The sequence below is a fragment of the Xyrauchen texanus genome, chromosome 39 (assembly GCF_025860055.1).
Source record: "Xyrauchen texanus isolate HMW12.3.18 chromosome 39, RBS_HiC_50CHRs, whole genome shotgun sequence".
NCBI classification, from domain to species: Eukaryota; Metazoa; Chordata; class Actinopteri; order Cypriniformes; family Catostomidae; genus Xyrauchen; species Xyrauchen texanus.
Genome location: NC_068314.1, coordinates 4,978,718 through 5,003,169, shown reverse-complemented (window position 1 = coordinate 5,003,169; position 24,452 = coordinate 4,978,718). Strand labels below are relative to the sequence as shown.

Below are 24,452 nucleotides of genomic sequence, written 5' to 3'. Positions count from 1 at the left end.
GAATTTTTCTTCTGGTCGAGATTGATAAGGGTTTAAGAAAGTAATTAGTAATAAGTAATGCAATGAATTTTCAGACAGAGTAATTAGTACAGTAATCTAATTACACTGTAGAAGATGTGATTAGTAGTAGTACTTTTTAGAGTAACTTACCCAAAACTGGTAATCACATTCACAAAAACAATGGTCTGCGAAATTTGGATATTGCATTTTCGCTATAGAATTTAATTTTTATTTGACTGATGTTTAAGTTTAGGGTTAGAATTTGGGTTAGGGATAGAGTTAAAGCAAATATGCATTCCTGTAAACAGTATTACACAATTTACAACTATAAATACAACTTTTTTTTTTGGGTCCCTGTGGATATTTAACCTAGAAAATGGAGCTCACACCTGCCCATACATTCAACAACCCTTCCAGCTTTAGCCACTGGGTGCAGTATTTAGAATTTCCTTAAGCGTAGACCTATTTCAGCAGCAAAACTTTTGACCTAATGTTGCAGAACTCAAGCACCACTCACGATTTATTATAGAAATGATAAATTCTAATTTAGTTTGAGCAGGTTTCTTTCCATGGCTGGGATGGGTGGGGCTTTGCTGTTATTTAGTTTTACAATAAATACCCATTTTGTTTCTGTAATTTAGTCATTTAAACTGCATCTGAAACTGTAACAGTTAAAGGACGGCAAGGAGGAGGCGGGAACCGACAGAACAGTCAACTTAAACATAAAATGCATATCTCTCTCCCTCGAACTTGCGTCTCCAGCCCCCCTTATCTCGCTCTCCTACTGATCATCTGATTCCGGCCACACCCTCCTCCTTGTCACACTCCTCCCCTGCCCGATTCAGGCCGGGGTGCCACCGGAGCCGGTGGTCCACCCCGACTCCTGGGAACCAGGGGGAGAGACGAGAGAAGCGTGGGGAGAGGGACAGTGCAAGAAATAGAGAGAGAGTGCGAGAGAGAGTGCGAGAGAGAGTGCGAGAGAGAGAGAGAGCGAGAGAGAGAAACTTGCTTGCCGGTCTCCAGACATGCCGTCTCCCGGTCTTCAACTGCTCCTCCGCCCTCTGGTGGACGATAGCTCACTCCTCCCCCGCAGACTACAGCGAGCCCTCTTACCCCTGGCGGATGGAACTGCTCCTCCCCTTCTTGGACTCCATGACAGTGCATCCCTCCTCCTTCCTGGGATTTCGGCACCACTGTAACCGTTAAAGGACGGGCAAGGAGGTGGCGGGAACCTGCAGAAAAGTCAATGGAACTTTTAATGTCATAAATAAACTTAAAACAACATAAAACATAAGACGAACACACAAACACAGCGTGGCCATGTGCATCTCTCTCTCTTTTTTCAACCCATTTGGTTTTGTTTCAGAAATGTAGTAATTAAAACCACAGGACCAAGAAAAAAATGAAAAAAAAAACCTAAATATATTTACATTTGATCTCTCTGATATCTTCTACTTGACCCCTGTCTAAACTCCCCTCTTAATTTTCTCCAAATAATAATCATCATCAGACACAGATAGCGTCTCTCGATCGTCACTCCTCCTTCTCTTCCCACCCTCTCTCTCTCTCTTTCTCTCTCTCTCTCTCTTTTCTGCATCTGGCTCACTCAGTCAGAGGTATATCAGAACAGACAGTCCCTCCGATATCCAGCTGTCTGGCCGCTGATTCATTTCACCACATACCAGCTCTGGGTGCAAACTCAGAAGGGGTGTTGGAGAAATTGAAAGGCGTCCTAAAAGGGCCAACAAGGATTCCATCATCAAAAGTGAGGTATGAAAGCTTACATTCTAGAGTATAAAGAGGTTTCTTGTTGAAATTCAATGGAATAGTTTATCTGTAGTTTACAGGTTGAGTTTCTTGTTTAGAAATGGACACAAGCTAATTGTAAAGGTTCAGTTAAAGGAGTTTTCTACTACTCTTGATGTAATTGTTTCAGTCATTGTTTTGAGTAAGGCAACTTCTTTTCTGTGTTGCTTTGGGGTTTTTTGGACAATACTTTAATCAGAGACATTGCTGCATACAGATTGCCATTTAAAACCTGTAATTCCCTCTGAGAAATTGCTTATTTGCCTCAAGTATTGATGCAAATGAACTGTATATTTAACTCTGTCACTTATGTGCAGACCGTAAATGTGGTAACCTGCAATTGTTACCCTAAGGAGCTATTTCTAAATGATCTAACCCATAGAATTTGCATTGTCTGCATAACCTAATATATTCAGGCTGATTTTATGATTTTAAAGGATATTTTTGATTTAAATAAAATCATATGATGCACTTTCTTTAGTGCACTTTAACATTTCTTTTAAATAACTGGTTTTAATCATATAAAATAAAAAAACATTTGTTAATATGACTGAATCAATCTGACTACATTAGGTAATAAAAATAAATGACATTTTAATCATCAGATCATGTAGAAATAGCTCTTTTGTGCATTTTCAGTTTTTACAGTTTAGGGAGGCATGGGTCACTATACTACTTCCAAGGAATCTAGCACAGGAAAGTGGTTGCAATGTAAAATGGCACCATTATTTATTTATTTATTGCTAATTACATGCATCCAATTAAATTTTACATATAACTTTGTCTAACTACTTCATGGATGGTTTGTTTGGAAGCTCTTTCCTAAAATGTGTGCCTCATTAACTAATCAGCATATTTTTATGTTGTGAGCAACTGGCAGATAGGTACTATATGGGACACAAAATATTTATTGTACACTAAATAATGTCAGTTGGAAACAATTATGCTTGGTTTTCAAATCATCCAAAAATAAAAGAAAAAGAGTGACAATTGTATTTACAATCCTGAGAATCTGAATTGTATTTGGATATTGTACATAATAAAAGTCCATTAGAAACGTTTAGTATAATGAAAAACAGAAAAACATTCAAACTTTTCTCATTATATATTATATTTACTTTGAAGTTTAGATGCATTTAGATGTCTCTAAATTTCTAAACTAAAGTTTGTAAGCATATAGTAATGCAGACACACACATATTGATCTAACAGACAGCAGACATGTGCCAATGTATATTTATAAATATGGCTAAGAAACCGATGGGACACACTGTACTGAGATCATTTAGTCCCTGCTGCATATTAGCTGACAACCCTAAAACTACTATTACAAAAAAGAAAAGAAAATAATTTCTTGATGAGCCTGTTTTCCAAGAGTATTGCTTTGGCTTCAGACATCAATTGAATGAGGAAATTTACATTTTTACAGGAAATGTATCAGCGGTTTCCAGCTTGCGAGACAGAAAGAGTGCTGATGCTGACGAGACAACTTTCATAACACCATTTCTGGAATGAATGATATGATGGTGTAGAACATCATTCATATAAAATTTATTTGGGGGGCCTTACTTTTCATACTATTTGATTTATAAAATTTATGGACTGGCCATGTGGCCAAGTGACCATACCGTAACCGTGTTTTTTGGGACAATACGTGGCACACTTTCTCTTTTTTTTGTCCAGATCTATAAAGTTATTCAAAAACACATTAAATATTACATAAAAAATACACTTCGCACAAAATAATTACTTAAATACACATCTTCAATGATGAACATGTTTTCGATTACTCAGTTCAGAGTAATATTTCAATTTTTTCAATGAGGAGAAAATCATCCAAAACCTAATGCTGCAGACTTTGATCTCTGAGACATCCATAAGGTTTCCATTATTGCTGCATGAATGATTGAATTAAGAATAAAATCGCCATATGGCCTTGCAAACTGGGTTACCAAACTGCAAAAGGCTTAGTGTTATGAAACAGTCTCCATTCATTCACAGCTTAAGTCAGTGATGTGAGATCGCGGGTTGCCCTCTAGTGGTTATAGACAAACATGTTGAGCAGTGCAGCAATTTTAGATGATGTTTATCATATTACAATTTAAATCGTCTTGCCTCATCTCGTCGGACACTGAAAGAAGCATTTGATGCATCTCAGTTACCTTCTCTCCCCCTCCGTACAACACAACTGAATGTCAACTTAATATAAAACGTTCATTAAAATTGAATAAAACTACCTGTGCATTAAACGGTTTTAATGCACGCATTCCATCCAATCAGAATGAAGTATTTGAACACACCATGGTATAAGATTAATTCAATCCATGAGTGAAAGTGTCCATTAACAAGGCGGTTACTGCTATTAAGCGAGTAGTATTTGGCTGGTCATGTGATTCTAACATGGTTGGCCCCATGAGGAGACCCTCTCCATGTTGAATAAAACAACTTTCATAAGGTTACTGATATGACTGTATTTACTGATTATGGCCATTCACATGAGATTTCATCTCATGTGAATGGCCATAATTTTATATTTATGTTTCAAAATTGCAATTCATTTCTTTAGACGTAAATCTTTTTTTATTGAGAAGGTGATTAGATGGCAAATTATTTTCTCAAATACTCAAAACACATCAATTAGTATAAAAGAATATCGAAACACACCACTCAGAATAACAACATTTACCACAAAGTACTCAATGTAACCCAATTTATTCCACAGCTCTGAGAATGGGAAAATCAGAGAGCCAAATGGATATCATGGAGAAAACCACTAAACAAAGAAAGCATCACTGGACCGTCATTGAGATCGGATTGTCTATTATTGTGCTTCTCATGAGCTGTGCTCTGGCTGGACTCATCGTGCTCTACACTTCAGCTGTGAAAGGTGGAAAACGCATCTGGGTTCCACTGCAAATTTAGGATGATTTAGAATGGCATTAAAGAAAACCTCATAGAAGATTCAAGCATGTTCAAGATCTTAAATATTCAAATAAATATTCAACATCTTAAACCTATTATGCTTAACTATAATCTGACAATGTGTTACATCATGCAAAATGCTTTAAACGGTTTTCTTTTATCAGGGAAATGTCTTATTAAACTGTTTATGCAAATACTGATCAGCAAACGTAATTTTTGCTATTTACTCTCCAATAATCCCCATTAACTGCGTTCTGGCAGTGTGACTGTGTGTTTACGTTTATATGTCAAAACCAGAGGAAATCCCGATCATTTATACATAGAACATGTTGTACTTGCGTTGTCCAGTTTTTAGAATGAGTTATTTCATAGTTATCATCTTATTTGTTGTATATGTGTACACAATATTAATATCCACGTAATAGCTCTGTATTTAATATTATTTACTTCATTATTTTATGTTGGATATTAAATATTGCATGTAATATAATTCATGCAATTTAATATAATATTATTACATTTAATTATTATAATGAATCTTAAGAATGTTAAGTAATCATTTGATCATGTCTCATGAAAGCATATTTAAGTTATTTTAAATGTAACATTATCCAAAAGCATATTCTGATTCATCTAATGATCTCTTTTCAAACTTATTCTTAACACTAAAATCTGACTTTTTATTTTGTTTTGTTTCAGAGCATTTTAACAGAAATGATTCTTCAAAAGGTGACGTACTATTTGTTTTCAAGTTGTTCATGAATATTACAGTTTATATAGTTTTGACTGATTTATATTAATGTGTTGTTTGTAAGTCGTGGTAAACCCCGTATAAGCTCTTAACATTCCAAAGACTGGACTATACAATTATATAGTCCGATATATAGGGTGATATAATATGTGTGTAGCTTAAAGTTTCAAATCTTAAAAATAGTTATATATTCTTGTTCAAAACTATCAATAAAATCGTATCTTTATCAAAAGTGTGTTGTTAGTTACAATTAAATGCAACCTTGCAATGTTGAAGTAAAGCAGAAAGCCCTGGCTATAAATGTCAAACTGCACGTGTAGCGGTTTTGAGTGGAACATGTTACATGGCGTCACATTGAGCGAGACTTAAATCTTATATTCATGTCGTTTATCTCACCACAACTCCACAGGGCTGAAATATCAATCAAAAGCTGACAGCAATGTCTGCACAACCCCAGAGTGTGTGACTGCTGGTAAGAATAATTTGTTCTTTTATATTTTACAATTTCAAAAACCTTTTTGTGCAGTCTTTAATGTTTGTCCTATTCAAAAGATGATATTATCTCTTTGCGCATCCCTGCTGAATGCCCCAAACCCCTCTAAAACCAGCTAACAGACCAGGGCTTGGAGCCAATGGTCTCTACATTCAACTTAAGCTAGCGATACTTTTGAGAAATGTAGCCCAGGCTGGGAGACCAGCCAACCTGTTTTTTCAATAAGAAAACCTGCACTAACCAGCATTATTCAGCCTGGGCCAGCATGAAAATGAATGCTGAACTAAGCTGGTCTTTTCAGCAGGGATTCTCTGTTTCATTTTGTGATACAGCAGCCAGATTACTCCAGAACATGGATCCCAGCGTGAAGCCGTGCCAGAACTTCTATCAGTACGCCTGTGGAGGCTGGATCGAGCGTCATGTCATTCCAGAGACCAGCTCACTCCACAGCGTATTCAATATCTTGAGAGATGAGCTGGAGATAGTGCTGAAAGGTCTGTTACGGCAGCTTCAAACAACCTTCACAGACTTACAGTAGCATTTATATTTTTACATTTGTTTTCAAATGTGTTTGACATCTTATCTTTTTTCTTATCTCTCAGGAGTTCTTGAGATGGAAAGTAAGAGTGACAGAGAGGCCTTCAAGAAAGCCAAAACACTCTACAGTTCATGCATGAAAGAAAGTGAGTATACACATGCATACTTGTTTACTTATGTAATCGAAGAACGAACGGGTGTGACATCACTTAGAACAAAATCTGACCAAAACAAAGGTGTTTTTGAGTTTGTTTCGGTGGTTCATAACAGCTTGCCAGAGCGAAATTTCATGAAAACATTGTACCGTTTGCTAAATACCTTACTGTCATTGGTCCACGTCATCGGTAGGTGTGACCAGGAGCTCCACCTACAAAATAAATAAAATCTACACAAATACTCTTAAGTACCCATTCACTCTTTTGTTTTATTTGCTGCTTAACTCATGTGCCATCAGCAGCCGAAAGCCATTCACACATCTGCCCAAAGTAAGATATCCCTATCATCATTCTTTTGTTGTATTCTACTCATTAACACTCTTTTATACACCTGTCTTTGCAGATAATCTTTGTTTTTGAGTAGGTTTTTAAATTGTTACAATTAATAATTCTCATTACCGCAACTTACTCATTACCGTAACTTATCATTACTGAAACATGTGCCAATACCTTAAGAATTAAGGCTTAAAATAATTATAAAAAATATAAAAGGTCAAATCTGATCATTTTTCCTTGTATATCCCATTAGACATATAATTATTTCAGAACTATTTGGACAATGTAAAAAAAAAGATATATACAGTATGTAGTAAAATCAAAATAACCACAAAATTAAACATGGTTACTATATTAACTACATATAAATGTAGTAAGACATCAAAACTATAATTCCCCTTCTGTCGCTCTCTCCACGTTGTGTCAGAGAAGCGACACTAGGGGTCTCTTATTCACCTCTGAACTATGAAAAAAGGCCAATGAGAGTTGGCAACCAGTATTTGCATGTCCCGCCCCCGGACATAGGGGTATTTAAGCGGCGCAAATAAGGGAGTTCATTAAGAAAATTTCTTCGGAGCCGATGGTCGTGTTTGCAGACTGCTGCATTTTACACACCGAGTTCCTGCTATCCTCTGCTGCATGCTGTTGGATTCTACGGCGCACAACAGCGGCTTTCTCCTGTTTGCACGGCTGTGCACTTCCTGCCCCTGAGCGCATCGACAGTTGCAGATAAGAAAGATCTCTCACGAGTTCTTTCATTCATAAAAGAGTGATTTTATTTAAAAGAGTAATTTCCTCTAAAAGAGCAAAAACACAGCGGCGTTGAGCGTCCTTTTAAGGACGCGTCTTTATAAAGATGACTTTCCGCCCCTGTGTTGTTCCTGGATCGCGGTAGAGTACTCTCCGCTTCCGGCGGCCACAGGCGTTGTCTCGTGTGTCTGGGCAGCGATCACACTGAGGCTGCGTTTGTGGATGGTTCATGTTCTCATTGCGAGAACATGACCATGACAACGTTAGCGGTCGCGGCTTGCTTACAACCGTAAGCAGGCCACTCCAGCCGCCCCGCGTCGCTCCTTCTTCCCACGGGATTGAGGACGATGCGGCTGGCGATGGAGGCGATCCGAGGATGGCAGCGGGTGCAGCTCCGCCGGTACGCCCCTCGGACCACCTGCGCCCGGCACGCTCGTTGACTCCGTCCCGCTCGAGGTGGCGGCGACTCGCCTCACAGCCAGTCTGCCTACCCTCTTGCGATGGAAGCAAATGAGTTCGCCGCGACATCGAGGGCGTGGGCTCTGATGCTGAGGGCTCCTCTGGGCTGCCGCCTCGGGCTTGCACGCCCAGGAGGAGGCCGACGCACAGATGTCCGATATGCTTTCCGGGCAGCCAACAGCGTGGGTCTGGATTGGAACCCTCCATCCTCCCCACAGCCATCACGGCTGGACGATTGGTTCTTGGGCATTGGCGCGCTCACAGTCTCGCCCCCCTCCGGTTCCTTTCTTCCCGGAGGTGCATGATGAGCTGACGTCTTCGTGGAGAGCACCCCTCTCCACTCGTCGCACCGCCACCTGCTCATCCGCCCTCGCCACCCTCGCCGGTGGAGCGCGCCACGGGTACACGGAGATCCCCCAGGTGGATAGAGCTGTTGCGCTCCACTTATGTCCCGGAAGCACTACCACCTGGCGGGGCTGCCCTGTACTCCCTTCCCGGTCCTGTAGAGCAACATCCTCGCTCACCGCGAAGGCCTACAGCGCTACCAGACGCGCCGCTTCCGCCCTGCATGCCATGGCTCTCCTGCAGGTCCACCAAGCCAAGGCACTTCGCAACATGCACGGGGGTGGCCCTGATCCCGACACGCTGCAGGAAATGCGCTCAGCGACCGACCTCGCCCTGAGAGTGACAAAGGTCACAGCGCAGGCACTCGGGCAGGCGATGGCCACTCTGGTGGTCCAGGAACGTCAGCAATGGCTGGACTTGGTTGAGATGCGTGAAGCTGACAAGACTCGCTTCCTCAATGCCCCTGTCTCCCAGTTCGGCCTCTTCGGCGACACTGTTGAGGACTTTGCCCAGCAGTTCTCCCTGGTGAAGAAGCAGACGGAGGCCATTTCACACATCATGTGTGCTGCCACGGCCCAGGCCCCACCTGCTCGCCGAGGGCGTCCTCCCGCGGCCAGAAGACCTTCTGCTCCACCCCAACCTGGGCCCAGCTCTCAGCCCCGGCGTCGAGCAAACCGCAGGAAGCGTACGCCCCCTGCCCCACGGACCCCTTCGAGGACCTGGAAGGACAAGAAGTTAGCTCCGGAGGTGGTAAGACCAATCCGTCCCTCGGTGGAGGGCCGGGAGGAGAATCTTTTGTTTTTTCATTTGCATTCTGATGGGGGCTGCGGTACCCAAATTCTCAATAAAAGAGCTATTTCCTTTACCTCTGGGTCACATGGCCCGCAAATGCCGTTCTCACGGCACTGTGCTTTCAGGCCTCAACAGTCTCGGCGCCCAGGATGCGGTGCTCCCGCCCTCAGCCCCACGACTGTTCCCCGGCCGGCCGGTTCAGATGAGTCCAGAGGACGCCAGCATCAGACCTCCTCCTCGGTCACGAACCCGCCCCCTGCCGGGTGCACGGAACAAGGTAAGTGCTTTGAGTTTGCTCTCAGCACCAGAGCCTCGGGATGCCACAGCGCCTCCCAACGCCGCGTTACCTGTTCCGCACCGCTGCGAAGCCCCGCCGGGTACGTCCAAAATACTCGTCCCCTTGGTGCCCCTAGCACGGAGCTTAGAGGCATGGCTTTCACTGCCCAGCTCATCACGGTGGCTGCACCGGACCATCCGACTCGGTTCACGCAATTCAGTTTGCCAGGTCTCCGCCCCTTCGTGGGCGTTCGTTCCTCCGCAGTGCACGGCGAACATGCCCACTCCCTGCGCGAGGAAATCGCCTCCCTTCTAATCAAGGACGCGATAGAGCCTGTCCCTCCGACCGAAACGAAGAAGGGTTTCTACAGCCCTTACTTCGTTGTGCCCAAGAAAGGCGGCGGCATACGACCGTTCTTGGACCTGCGAGTTTTCAATCGGACCTTGTCCAAACTCCCGTTCAAAATGCTTACCCAGAAAAAATTTTTATCTGGCGTCCGGCATCTAGATTGGTTCGCAGCGGTAGACCTGAAGGACGCGTACTTCCACGTCTCAATTCGCCCTCGACATCGACCCTTTCTACGGTTCGCGTTCGACGGCCAGGCGTATCAGTACAAGTCCTCCCCTTCGGCCTGTCTCTGTCCCCTCGCGTCTTACGAAGGTCGCAGAGGCGGCTCTTGCCCCGCTACGAGGAGTGGGCATACACATACTCAATTACCTCGATGATTGGCTCATTTTGGCCTCCTCGCAGGAATTAATATGCGCACACAGAGACCAGGTGCTCGAGCACCTCGGCCGTTTAGGGTTTCAGGTCAACTGGGAAAAGAGCAAGCTCACCCCGGTCCAGAGCATCTCTTTTCTCGGTTTGGAGTTAGACTCAGTCTCAATGACAGCACGTCTCTCCAACGAGTGTGCTCAGTCAGTGCTGGTATACCTCGCTTGTTTCGAACCAGGCACCGTGGTCCCCTTGAAACGTTTCCAACGGCTCCTGGGGAATATGGCATCCTCCGCGGCAGCCGCGCCACTGGGGTTGATGCATATGAGACCACTTCAGCATTGGCTCCAGACTCGAGTCCCGAGACGAGCATGGCGCCACGGCACGCACGGCGTGGAAGTTACCCCTGCCTGCCGCCAAACCTTCAAACCCTGGACAGACCTCTGCTTTCTACGGGCAGGAGTACCCTTGCAGCAGGTGTCCCGTCGCGTTCTGGTTACAACCGACGCCTCCAAATTGGGTTGGGGCGCTGTTTGCAACGGGCGCGCAGCCGCAGGCCGGTGGAACCGAGGCCCGCTGCGCTGGCACATCAACTGCCTAGAGCTGCTGGCTGTTTTTCTTGCCCTGAAGAAATTTCTTCCGTTGATTCGTGGCAAGCACGTCCTATTCAGGACAGACAGCACCACGGTGGTGGCCTACATAACCCGCCAAGGCGGAGTACGCTCCCTCCACATGTCACAGCTCGCCCGTCGTCTCCTCCTTTGGAGTCAGCAGCGACTTGAGTCACTGCGCGCCACTCACATCCCCGGCAACCTCAATGTGATAGCGGGCCGCTGTCAAGACAAAACTTGCCCGGCGGAGAGTGGAGGCTCCACCCCAATCGGTCCAGCTGATTTGGGACAGGTTCGGCAAGGCCCAGGTAGACCTGTTTGCCTCCCAGGAAACCTCCCACTGTCCGCTCTGGTATGCCCTCACAGAGGCTCCCCTTGGGACAGATGCTCTGGTGCACAGCTGGCCCGCGGGGTTGCGCAAGTACGCTTTTCCCCCAGTGAGCCTTCTTGCACAGGTGCTATGCAAGGTCAGGGAGGACAAGGAGCAAGTCACTCTGGTGGCCCCCTACTGGCCCAACCGGACGTGGTTTTCGGATCTCACGCTCCTCATGACAGCCCCTCCCTGGCGAATTCCCCTGAGGAAGGACCTTCTTTCTCAGGGACGGGGCACGCTCTGGCATCCGCATCCAGACCTCTGGAATCTCCACGTCTGGTCCCTGGATGGGACGCGGAGGATCTAGCCGGCCTACCTTCGGCCGTCATAGACACTATTAACCAAACCAGAGCCCCTTCGACCAGGCATCTTTACGCCCTAAAGTGGCGTCTGTTCGCGGACTGGTGTTCTTCCCGAGCCGAAGACCCGCAGAAGTGCGCAGTTAGGTCAGTGCTCGTGTTTCTTCAGGAGAGGCTGGAGAGGAGGCTGTCCCCCTCCACCCTCGAGGTGTATGTTGCGCTATCATCGGCCCACCACGACTACTGGTAGACGGCAAGTCTCTTGGTAAGCATGACTTAATCGTCAGGTTCCTAAAAGGTGCCTGGAGGATGACTCCCTCCCGGCCTAACCTGTTTCCCTCCTGGGATCTCTCGGTCATCCTTATGGGACTCCGGAGACCCCCCTTCGAGCCGCTTGACTCAGTTGGACTCAGGGCCCTCTCTCTCAAGACCGCCCTGCTGATCGCGCTCGCTTCCATCAAGAGGGTCGGGGACCTCTCTGTTAGCGACGCTTGCCTGGAGTTCGGTCCGGCGGACACTTTCGTGATCCTAAGACCACGACCGGGCTACGTGCCCAAGGTTCCTACCACACCCGTCAGGGATCAGGTGGTGAACCTGCAAGCGCTGCCCCGGGAGGAGGCAGACCCAGCCCTTTCACTGCTGTGTCCAGTACGTGCCTTACGTATTTACCTGGACCGCACACAGAGCACCAGACGCTCTGAGCAGCTCTTCGTCTGCTTTGGGGGACAGCAGAAATGGAATGCTGTCTCCAAGCAGAGACTCACCCACTGGGTTGTCGACGCCATTTCCCTGGCTTATCACACCCAGGCCGTGCCCCCCCCTTTGCGGGTCCGAGCCCACTCCACCAGGAGTGTTGCATCCTCGTGGGCACTGGCTAGGGGCACTGCCCTAGCAGACATTTTAGAGCAGCGGGCTGGGCAACACCTAACACTTTTGCGAGATTCTACAATCTCCGAGTTGAATCAGTATCGTCCCGTGTTCTCTCAGGTACCGAGCCCGTACAACTCGGTGGCACGTCCACGATCTGACCGGGTGAATCGCTTGCACCCAGCGCCCTTCCCCCTAACCAGGGGAAACAGTGCGCCTTCATTCCCAGGAGATCCCAGGTTTGGGACACTGGTTGACTCCTCCCTAGCCCTCGTGGGTCGCAGTTCTGTGGAGGAACTCGCCGACCCAAACCACTGCGGGTACTGCAAGCTACCCTGTACTGGTATAGGTGCCTCGGTTGCCGTGCTGTATGCTTCCCCCCTCTGCGAGGCTGGATCTACCACCGCACTACTTTTCCGCATAAGACCTAAGTATAGGCCATGCGATGTATTTGCCACTCAAAATGTACCTCCCCTCCCGGGTAGGTGTGGCCTCTGCAGGGTCTTCTCCGCCCTAATAAGGGCTAAGACCCCCTTCCCTCAATGCGTGTAAGGGCCCCGGCCGTAGTTGCTCTATGCGAGAAACATAGAGAGAAAAGAGGCCCAGCCAGGCTGGCCCATTCCCATTTTGGCGGCCATCACCTTGTTCCCCCCTCCAGGGTAACGATAAGGAATCCTGATGGCTTAAATGGGGCATTGGGGAAGGGTACGTGCAGCCTGATACAGTTGGTCGTTCTGCACGTAGGAATACCTGCTCGCTCCTGTATCAGCAGATCACGTACACGGTTCAGCGCATGGCTCTTTTTAAGTGGACCCCTAGTGTCGCTTCTCTGACACAACGTGGAGAGAGCGACAGAAGGGGAACGTCTAGGTTACGTATGTAACCTCCGTTCCCCGATGGAGGGAACGAGACATTGTGTCTCCCCTGCCACGTCGCTGAGCCGAGCCCCTGTTGTGGCCAGACCATTTCCGGCTCCTCAGAAAAATCCTGAATTTGCGCCGCTTAAATACCCGTATGTCCAGGGGCGGGACATGCAAATACTGGTTGCCAACTCTCATTGGCCTTTTTTCATAGTTCAGAGGTGAATATCAGCGCTCAAGAGAGACCCCTAGTGTCGCTTCTCTGACACAACGTCTCGTTCCCTCCATCGGGGAACGGAGGTTACATATGTAACCTAGACGTTTCCACCAAAAAACATGGCTAATACAATATTACTACAGTAAAACCATGGTTAATTTGACCCATATCAAACCCTTCTCTCAACTCTCCGACCTTCATTGTGACCAAATCACTACTTTTGTATTATCATTAATAGTATTATAGGAAATTTTAAGAGTGGTAACATAGGAAAAAGTATGACAAATGACAGGATTCGAACCCAGATCGTCAGCAGACAAAGCATTTTCACACCATTGTAAAAAAATAAGCACTCTGTTCTGCGTTCTCTTAACCCATTAAACATCTAAACCGTTAAAGGAATATTTCACCCTAATATGAAAATTCTCTCATTGTTTACTCACCCTCATGCCATCCCAGATGTGTATGACTTTCTTTCATCTGCTGAACCAAAACCTAAAAATACTGATTTTTAGAAGAATATTTCAGCTCTGTAGGTCCATACAATGCAAGTGAATGGGTGCCAACCTTTTTAAGCTCCAAAAATCACATAAGTCAGCATAAAAGTAATCCAAAAGTTAAATAAATATCTTCAGAAGCGATATGATAGGTGCAGCTGTGAAACAGAGAAACAGATTACTTTCGCATTCTTCTTCTTCTGTGTTTTCGGTGATTGATATTCTTCATGCATAGTGCCCCCTACTGGGCAGGTAGAGGACTTTCTACATTTACATTCACAGTTATTCATTTGGAAGATGCTTTTATCCAAAGCAATTTAGAAAAGAGGAAAACATAAGCTAATCATCTTAAGGAGACAGTGGTATGAAAAGTGCCATTCTACAAAGTTTCACTAGCATCAGAATAGTATTCAATTCAGATTAAAGTGCAACAAGAATTGTTTAAGTGCTCATGGATGAAGTCGTTTTTTGAAGACAGAGAGTGAGTCAGCTTCACGGATGGAGTTGGGAAGGTCATTCCACCAACGTAGTATGATGAAACTGAAAGTCGAATGTAGAACTTTGTTAGAAAGTAGAACTTTCTAACAAAGAAGCACTAAAATATTGATCTGTTTCTCACCCATATCACTTCTGAAGATATGGATTAAATCACTGGAGGCGTATGGATTACTTTTATGATGCCTTTGTGCTTTTTGGAGCGTCAATATTTTGGCACCCATTCACTTGCATTGTGAAGACCTACAGATCTGAGATACTCTTCTAAAAATCTTCATTTGTTTTCTGCAGAAGAAAAAAAGTCATACACATCTGGGATGGCATGAGGGCTAGTAATTGATGAGAGAATTTCAATTTTTGGTTGAACTATTGCTTTAAACTGTTCAATGTCTCTGCCCCATCACGACCATTTGACCAGCAGATGACCCATAAGAAAATTGTTGCGGCTATCTTGAGCTTGGTCTCAGCGTTGGTGGGCAGAGTTAGTATAAATAGCCTTTGCCAACAAGATGGGTCATTTACACTTAGTGTGTTACATTTTTTAGAGCCTCTCCACTAAATGTTGACATTTTAACCTGTTTTAATAAATGTTTATTATTTTTTTAAATACTACTTTATCTGGACATGCTTCAAAAATATTTTCAAAATGTTTTACAATGATTTCAGACTTCCCTTTTCATGTTCCAAAAGAAAATAACAAAATTGTTAACTCCAAGAAAAAAATCAAGTGCGAATGAGAATTACATCATTAATGAAATGTAAGCAAATATTGACATTGAGCATTTTTACTCCTTTGTACAAAAGGTCAGATAACCTTTTTTATTTGAAACACACAAGATGCTCTTTGAAACATTCTCAAACCAAGTTGGATAACATGGAACATCAGGTTTTGCACAAATTTGCGGTATTCAGCTTGAGTGTATGCTGTCAATAAAGCAAAAAAGGGTCATACCAAATACTGAAAAATTCAAAAATTCATGTCAATTTTAAGTTCAACTTTTCACTTTAATCATTATGCTAAAAATATATTTTGTTATGATAATTTATTATATTTAATTAGAAAATAATGTTAAATATTAGGATTTTCAGAAGTGGTCTCAGACTGTTTATTGTACTGTAATTGAGCTGCTATTTGTAGTCAAAACAAACTTTTCCCGTCTTGTCTCTCTGCTGCCCTCTATAGATTTAATTGAGCAGCGCGACTCGCAGCCTCTTCTCAGACTCATCGACAGCATCGGCGACTGGCCTGTTGCCTCTGATGTCTGGAACAGCACATCAGGTACTGGAGATAGCAGTGACTGTCACTAATTCTCTCTCACAGAGAATGACAGGATCTCAGGCTTATCTAAATGGGATAAACACAATGCTGCAGCCACGCTGTCGCTGCAAGTTGATAAGGACTAGACTGACAGAAAGATCCAGTGGTTTCAAAGAGCAATGGCTGCCCTGCTCATCTGTCAATTGTGGGGATGATAAGGCGACCCAACGTGATGATTGGCATTATGGCTCATTATAGATTGCTGGCATGAGACAGAGCATAATAATTAAAAGAAATAGATGAAGATTGCAGAATGTCCACTTCCGTGATAGACTGCAAATGATGCAATCGACTCTCAAACTACTTATACCGAATGTTGGGACAGTATGGAAAATGTAATTATATGGGACCTTCATTGCCATAGTCTGGACTTTATAATGTGCCGCACAATTTAAACTGGAGACAGGTCAGGCTTACAGGGAGGCCAATCTAGCACCAGTACTCTCTTTTTATGCAGCCATGCACTTGTAATCTTGGCAGTATGTTGTGTGGCGTTGTCCTGCTGGACAATGCAGGTATGTCCCTAGAAAAGATGCCACCTGGATGGCAGTATATGCTGCTCCAAATTGTGTACATTTCTTTCTGCATTAGTGGTGCCCTCACAGATGTGTGAGTTACCCATGCCATGGGCACTGACACACCCCCATTGCAAGACAGACACTGGCTTTTAGTCCTGAAGCTGATAGCAGCTTGGATGGTCCTTTTTCTCTTTGGCATGGACACAACAGTATGCGTTTTCTGAAATCTATATAAAATCTGGATTCGTCGGACCAGAAAACACGATTCCACTGTTCCACTTTCAATCTCAGATGAAACCAAGCCCTGAAAAGTCAGCAGCACTTCTAGACAGTGTTGATGTATAGCTTCTCCTTTGCATAATAAAGCCTTAACTTGCATCTGTGGATGCAGTGGCGAATGGTGTTGACTGACAAAAGTTAACCAAAGTTTTCACGAGCCAACGTCATGATATCCATTACAGATGAATGACAGAAACGTTTAACAGACAGTGACATTTGAGGGATCAGAGATCACGTGCATTCAGAAGTGGTTTCCCAGCAGGACAACGCCAAACCACATTCTGCCTGGACTACAGCTGCATGGCTATGTAGGAAAAGAATGAGGGTGTAAGATTGTCCTGCCTGCAGTCTTGACCTGTCTCCAGTTGAGAATATGTGGCAAATTATGAAGTGCACAAAAGAAGTGTGTCTTCAGTGCCCATATGCTTAAAAAGTGTTATTTGAAGATAAGGTGATGTTACACAGTGGTAAACTCTTGATGGTTCCAACTTTTTTTAGAGCGTGTTGGAATCATCTAAATTTAAACAAGGTAAAACACAAAGTAAAACATCAAACAATGTGTTGTTGTGGTGCTTTCAATATAGTACAACATGAATAGAATTACTTATTTTTGTTTTTATTAGCATTTTCCCTACTGTCCCAACTTTTCAGAATTGGGGTTGTATATTTGCATAAATCTGAATATTTTGCAATACAACATTTATTTTCTTTACTCATAATCAATGTCTTAAAATTAATAGTTTTAAAATATTTCCTTCAGTTTTAGATAAGATTACATGGTGGGGGTTTGCCATATTTCACCAATTTAATACAGGATAATATTTTAATTTAGGTAAAAATACGAGACATCCGTACACTATATGAACCAGCTTAGGCTGGTTTAAGATATATTTTTTTAGTAGGGTAATTCAATACCGAATGGTATAGATAAAAAATTGGTCAATTCAATTTAAAAAATATATTATTTTACCCAATTTTTGTTTGTCCTTTGTACTTTTATGCTTATTAGAGTATAGCAACATTTGCTTAGCAGCTTGCTAAAGCCAGACTTCAATACAGAAATATTTTATGTGCGTGTTGTGTGTGCTGTTTATTTTTATGCTAACTGGTATTAGAGTATTGTGACGTTATTGAAGAGTTTTTTGTGCACAGGCTATTTTTATGACACAAGTACAGTAGTTGCTGCCTATGTAGAGCATATCATAATGGACACTTATGAGATTCCATTTCAGTTCGGATGCTGCCTTAGTGGCCGTTCACACCAAACATGTTTTTGTGTCTGTCTGCACTCTTTTTCCATTGTTTTTCTTTTCAGCAGGATAATTCAGTTTTGAAAGGTATCCATCAAAATTGTTCAATTTAATTAAAATGTTGCCTTTTTACCCAGCATTTTTATGTGTTGTGTACTTTTATACTTATCAGATTATTGTGACATTAGCTTAGCAACATGCTAGTGCCAAACATCATAGGCATCAGTTGTTATTCAAATTTCTTGTTCAGATCACTTTTGGAAGATTATTTGAAAGACACATGCATTATTTAGAGCATGCCATAATGGTCATGAATGAGGTTCCATTTCAGTTAGAATGCTGCCGAAGGGACCGTGCATTAGACCAACATTTTTGCGTCTGAGAACGTCAACCCGTGCATCGTATCGCATGGCTTGTTGAGCGCATTGCCACAGAGACGTAGCGCATGTGGAGGCTTGACGCCATCCAACGTGGCATCCACGCACAATTCACCATGCGCCCCAACTAGAACGAACCACATTAATTGCGACCACAAGGAGGCTACCTCTTGTGACTCTACCCTCCCTCCCCTAGCTGGGAATCCAACTAGCGAACTCTAGGGGTGGTAGCCAGCGTCTTTACCACTGAGCTACCCAGGCCCCCTAGACTGACGTTTTTGACCATTGTGCCACGTCTTTTTAGACACAGTATCACAAGCCCGTCTCAAGACACCTTCATTCTAAAAGACATCTGGTCTAAACGGCCCTCAGAAAGCAGCTACCTATGTAGGCAGTAAAGACTCAGACACACCCCCTTTGCCCTTGCTGATTGATTTATTATGTTTTAAAAATAAAAGGACTATGATTTTCTGCATCAATGTCTGTGATTTGAAATGTTTATTGCTGCATAATGTATATACTGTTTCACATAATATTTAATAATGAAAATTGGAAGTATACAGTGTATGTTGCTTAGTTTGTAGTAAATTGTATGCCAGTGTTATTGCTATTTGCTATTGCTAGTTAGCAATAGCTTGTTGGATTATGTTGGGTCTTTACTATAAATGTCTGTTGAAACTCATGAATGCACATGTTCTAACAGAGGAAGCATGGAGCCTGGAGGACAAGCTGGCCATTCTAAATTCCCAGTACAATAAGAAGGCAGTGCTCGAGATGTTTGTGTGGCCTGATGACCGCGACTCCAGCCGCTACATTATCCATGTAAAGATGCAAAATACACTGGCCAATTTACTCTTATATGTCACTAACATGGTGCTATTTTGGGCATGTGCTATGATCATACTGTAGTTTTTAGGCATGTACCATGGAACCACGTTATATTGATATACACCTTAATACTGATCAAGGTCACCAGTACCACCAAGGAACATTTTTGTCCCAACATTTTGTACTTCCAAGAATACTATTGCACAAACAAAAAAAAAACAAACAAACATTCCCCATTTAGCCTTAACAGACTGTAGGGGCAAGTGCTGTTAGCGAGCACCTATCAAGGCCGGAACGGTACACGAGGGGGTGGGTGGCCAGCACCACGCCCAACCACCTTTGTCTCCCCAGTGGCGATGTTTTACACACCGCACCAGGTACTCATTTTTAGGCTGAGTCAACCTAGGGGAGGCCCGGGACCGGTTCAGATACTCGTCACTGGTGTTGGCCATGAGCGGGAATTGAACTCGGGTCGCCAGGTTCGTAGCACAGCACGCTAACCGCTACATTACCGCTCCCCCATTACCGCTACATTACTATTGCGCGCACACACGCACGCACGCACGCACGCACGCACGCACGCACGCACACACACACACACACACACACACACACACACACACACACACACACACACACACACACACACACACACACACATCGTTGTGTTTCCATGTTTTATGGGGACTTTCCATAGACATAATGGTTTTTATACTGTACAAACTTTATATTCTATCCCCTAAACCTAACCCTACCCCTAAACCTAACCCTCACAGAAAACTTTCTGCATTTTTACATTTTCAAAAAACATAATTTAGTATGATTTATAAGCTGTTTTCCTCATGGGGACCGACAAAATGTCCCCACAAGGTCAAACATTTCGGGTTTTACTATCCTTATGGGGACATTTGGTCCCCACAAAGTGATAAATACACGCTCACACACACACACACACACACACACACACACATTCACACATACACACATACACACACACATTCACACACACACACACACACACACACATTCACACATTCACATTCACGCACACACACATTCACACACACACACACACACACACACACACACACATAGATGTAATGCATATACTGTTTCACATACTATTTAATAATGAAAGTTGACAGTATGCAGTGTATGCTCAGTTTGTAGTAAATAGTATGGCATTATATACATATATATACACTGGCGGCCAAAGGTCTGGAATAATATACAGATTTTGATCACAAAGTATAGTCAGGACATTACTGGTGTAAAAAACAGCACCATCGCTATTTGAAAAAAGTATTTTTTTATAAAATCTAGACAGGCCCCATTTCCAGCAGCCATCGCTCCAACACATTATCCTTGAGTAATCATGCTAAATTGCTAATTTGGTAGTAGAAAATCACTTGCCATTATATCAAACACAGCTGAAAGCTATTTGGTTTGTTAAATGAAGCTTAACATTGTCTTTGTGTTTCTTTTTGAGTTGCCACAGTATGCAATAGACTGGCATGTCTTAAGGTCAACATTAGGTCAAAAATGGCAACAAAAAAAAACAGCTTTCTCTAGAAACTCATCAGTCAATCATTGTTTTGAGGAATGAAGGCTATACAATGCATGAAATTGCAAAGATTTCATAGAAAGGTGCAAACTACAGTTTTCAAAGACAAAGGACAACTGGCTCTAACAAGGACAGAAAGAGATTTGGAAGGTCAGATGTACAACTAAATAAGAGGATAAGTACATCAGAGTCTCTAGTTTGTGAAATAGACACCTCACATGTCCTCAGCTGACAGCTTCATTGAATTCTACCCGCTCAACACCAGTTTCATGTACAACAGTACAACAGAAGAATCAAGGGTGCAGCCTTATGGGACGAATTGCAAAGAAAAAGCCACTTTTGAAACAGAAATACAAAAAGAAAAGGTTAGAGTGGGCAACGAAACACAGACATTGGACAACAGATAATTGGAAAATAGTGTTATGGATCTTAACCACATTGGGCTTTTGTGGGATCAACACAAGGTGTGTAAGAAGTGCCCAACAAGACAGTCACATCTATGGCAAGTGCTACAGGAAGTGTGGGGTGAAAGGTCACCTGAGTATCTGGACAAACTGACAGCTAGATTGCCAAGGATCTTCAAAGCTGTCATTGCTGCACATGGAGGATTTCTTTGATGAGAACTCTCTGAAGTCGTTTCAGAAGTTCTGAAAAAAAAATTCAAATTGTAATAATAATTTCATTAATGTCCTGACTATACATTGTGATCAGTTGAATGGCACTTTGGTGAAAAAGTACCAATTTCTTTCCTTGAGAGCAAAATCTGCACATTATTCCAAACTTTTGGCTGTCAGTGTGTATGTGTGTGTGTATATATATATATATATATATATATATATATATATATATATATATATATATACATGTACTAATACATACCATGGTACTAGCCATGGTTAATACATACTCCAAGGTACATCCAAGACTACCACGGTACATGTCCAAAAAACAATTTTTGTAACTGTAGTACATCCTTTGAAATACCTTTGAAGAACCATATTATTACCATTTGTTACATCTCTGTACCGCCACAGTATATTTTGTAAGGGTTCGCTCTTTGTTTTAGCATGAGTTTAGTGCTAAATCAGCCCTAACTAGCTGCTTTTTATGTTACATCATAAATCCTGATTAAAATGCCATTTGGAACTCGAGCTAATAAAACCTAAAGCCAGTAAATTTATGATGGTTTAATTATGAACGCAGGAATCTTAGGTGATCTCATGCATATAGTACCAAACAAAGCGCTAAAGAACAGCAATCCAATCAGTTGCAAAGTCATAACGAATGATCTAATCATCTTCTGTTTTCACAGGTTGACCAGCCAGCACTAGGCATGCCTTCGAGAGATTATTACCTCAGTGATGGAAACTATAAGAAGGTATTGTATCTTTTTGTGACAGACATTCTTTCTCTATGTGCTTATTATAATTATAAAAATCAATGACTTCCCCTTTTGTATTTGTGGGTAGGTGCGCAAGGCCTACCTGGAGTTCATGGTTTCCATGGCAAGGATTGCGCGAGAAGACCGGAACTTGACCCAAGATGAAGACCGCGTGTGGGAGGAGATGACTCAGGTTTTGGAGTTGGAGACAGATCTTGCTAACGTGAGTTTACAATGATACGTTTGTAATGTGAGTAAAACTTGTCAACTGAAAAAAAATCAATCATCACCTGGAGAATTTGCAGCTGATTCTGTCCAATGCATTCACAGGCTACCTCACCTGCTGAAGAACGCAATGACATCACAGTGCTGTACAATAAAATGACACTGACAGAGGTGCAGCAAACATTCAACCTCAATGTAAGTGAAGAAAAGGAAACTTTGGTCAAGCTTTCCAGTAGGGGGAAAATAACGTTTTGCAGCTAAAGGGCATTTATATATAATAATATATTGGTGCTTCTTCTACTTTGAGCACTTTTAGCACTGCGGACTTCTAGAAAGTAGTCTTAATTAATTAAAGAGCTTTTAATTGAATTTTTTTTATGAAGTAGTCACACATTTTCCTGTTATTGATTGCCATTAATCATGGTACATTAAAACATTAAAATATAACCATAAATATATTAACTTTATACTTTGTCTCAAAGTAATGAATGAATAAGTGTGCAATGCTCCGCACAATCAGTTTCTGTGCTAGAATGTGCTGTCGAGTTGAGCATGTATGTCCTGGAAAATGTATATGTGGCCATTTTAGCCACAGAAAGTGGGAAGTTTCAGGAAGTGAATAAAACTGCATCAATTGCAATTGTTTATGTAAAATTTCCCAGCCCTCAAAAAAAATTATGTAACCTTCATATAACAAAGAAAAAAGTTTAAATATGTTAATTTCAATAAAGAACAACCCCTGGAACATGAAAAGGCTGAAGGTGATGAAACACCAACATATGTGTCTGCCAAATTTGGGCCAAGCTTTTGCCAAGTAGGACGTATTCCTGAATCGACCTTCTAACTCTAACCATTAACTATCCCTAAAATCTGATTGGTTGATAGGAACGTTGGTCTAGGAAAAACAAGGGTTTTGATCCATCAACATTATACTACATGTGAAAATCAAAGTAACTGAAAGTTGATATAAAGGTTGTTTGTTTTTTCTCTAAATCAAAAAGACATGCTTATCTCGTACCTCTTCATGAAATTCCAGGGCTTTAATTGGACACGCTACATACATGGAATCATGTCAAGCGTTTCGATTACGGTGCAACCAGAAGAACCCATTGTTGTGTACTGCTCACCGTATCTCGAGAAGCTCAGTGATGTCCTCTTTAAACACAGTCACAGGTGCAGATATTTCTTGTTTTTAATGCATGAACTGTAAAATGCAATTTGGTTTTAGATTCATGATTTGGCATTTTGTCAATCTTTTTCATATTGAGATCTCTGACTTTTGATTGTAGACTTTGCTATCTGGGCAAATCTGAGCACAGTTTAGAGACATTGTTTGGATCTCTTCTAAAACACTAGAGGAATCTTTTTCTCAAAACAATAACAAAAGTCTTGAGACTTGAGCAAAGCTCTCCATTTAATGTCATTGTTTTGCAAGCGAAACAATTGGAAAATTAAAAAGATCTCATTTGTGATCTCATTTTTGTTGTTGTTGCTAAAAGCATATAGACTTGACTGATTTAAAAACAACTTATGGTACAATACAATATAGACAGTGCAGGGTAGTGTAAGACTACATGTAATCTTAATTATGTAATCAGATTACAAAAATCAATTACATTTTTTTATGTGCACAATCAGATTTGTTCCTTTAAAGTCTTGACTTTCAAAGAATCGCCACAGGGGGGTTGATTTAATCAAAACATGCAATGAGTAATCCAAATGTAATCAGATTAGATTACCTATAAAGTATTCCATCACTGATTATAATTGTAGTTATGTAATTTGTAATCAGTAGCAGATTACATTTCAGAAGTAATCTACCCACCACTTAAGTACAAATACCTAACATGTACAATGAAATACTCCACTGCAAACCCATATTGTTCAAGATCATAAAATGCATATTTATTTTTGTTTAGTCACATTAAATATAAATAATCTCCAATCATGTGATCTCCACAGGACTCTGCAGAACTATCTGTCCTGGATGCTCATCATGGAGCGGGTGAGCAGTCTGAGCCGTCGCTTCAAAGATGTGAGAGCGCACTACAGAAAGGTCAGTGGCACTGAACAAAGACAAACAGTGGAGAGCTCACATGGCATTTAACTTTGCCTGTTTTCAATGCCTTTAAAACTGTATTCAGAGTCTGTAGATAT

At 42.5% G+C, this 24,452-nt stretch overlaps 1 protein-coding gene across 2 annotated transcripts in view; it reads left to right on the top strand.

The window, feature by feature from the left end:
* Nucleotides 1-1,621: 1,621 nt before the first annotated feature.
* The window catches only part of LOC127632380 (membrane metallo-endopeptidase-like 1), a 40,276-nt gene continuing 17,445 nt past the window's right edge, over nt 1,622-24,452 (top strand). The window contains exons 1-13 of one of the 2 annotated variants that reach the window (XM_052110937.1): nt 1,622-1,770; nt 4,528-4,692; nt 5,427-5,456; nt 5,888-5,950; nt 6,304-6,465; nt 6,574-6,654; nt 15,739-15,834; nt 19,001-19,119; nt 22,002-22,067; nt 22,159-22,293; nt 22,401-22,490; nt 23,332-23,468; nt 24,258-24,351. In XM_052110937.1, coding sequence (XP_051966897.1) covers nt 4,536-4,692; nt 5,427-5,456; nt 5,888-5,950; nt 6,304-6,465; nt 6,574-6,654; nt 15,739-15,834; nt 19,001-19,119; nt 22,002-22,067; nt 22,159-22,293; nt 22,401-22,490; nt 23,332-23,468; nt 24,258-24,351 — 1,230 coding nt within the window. In that variant the 5' untranslated portion in view covers nt 1,622-1,770; nt 4,528-4,535. The remainder of the gene's footprint in view (nt 1,771-4,527; nt 4,693-5,426; nt 5,457-5,887; nt 5,951-6,303; nt 6,466-6,573; nt 6,655-15,738; nt 15,835-19,000; nt 19,120-22,001; nt 22,068-22,158; nt 22,294-22,400; nt 22,491-23,331; nt 23,469-24,257; nt 24,352-24,452) is intronic. The other variant, XM_052110938.1, reaches the window with a different exon arrangement.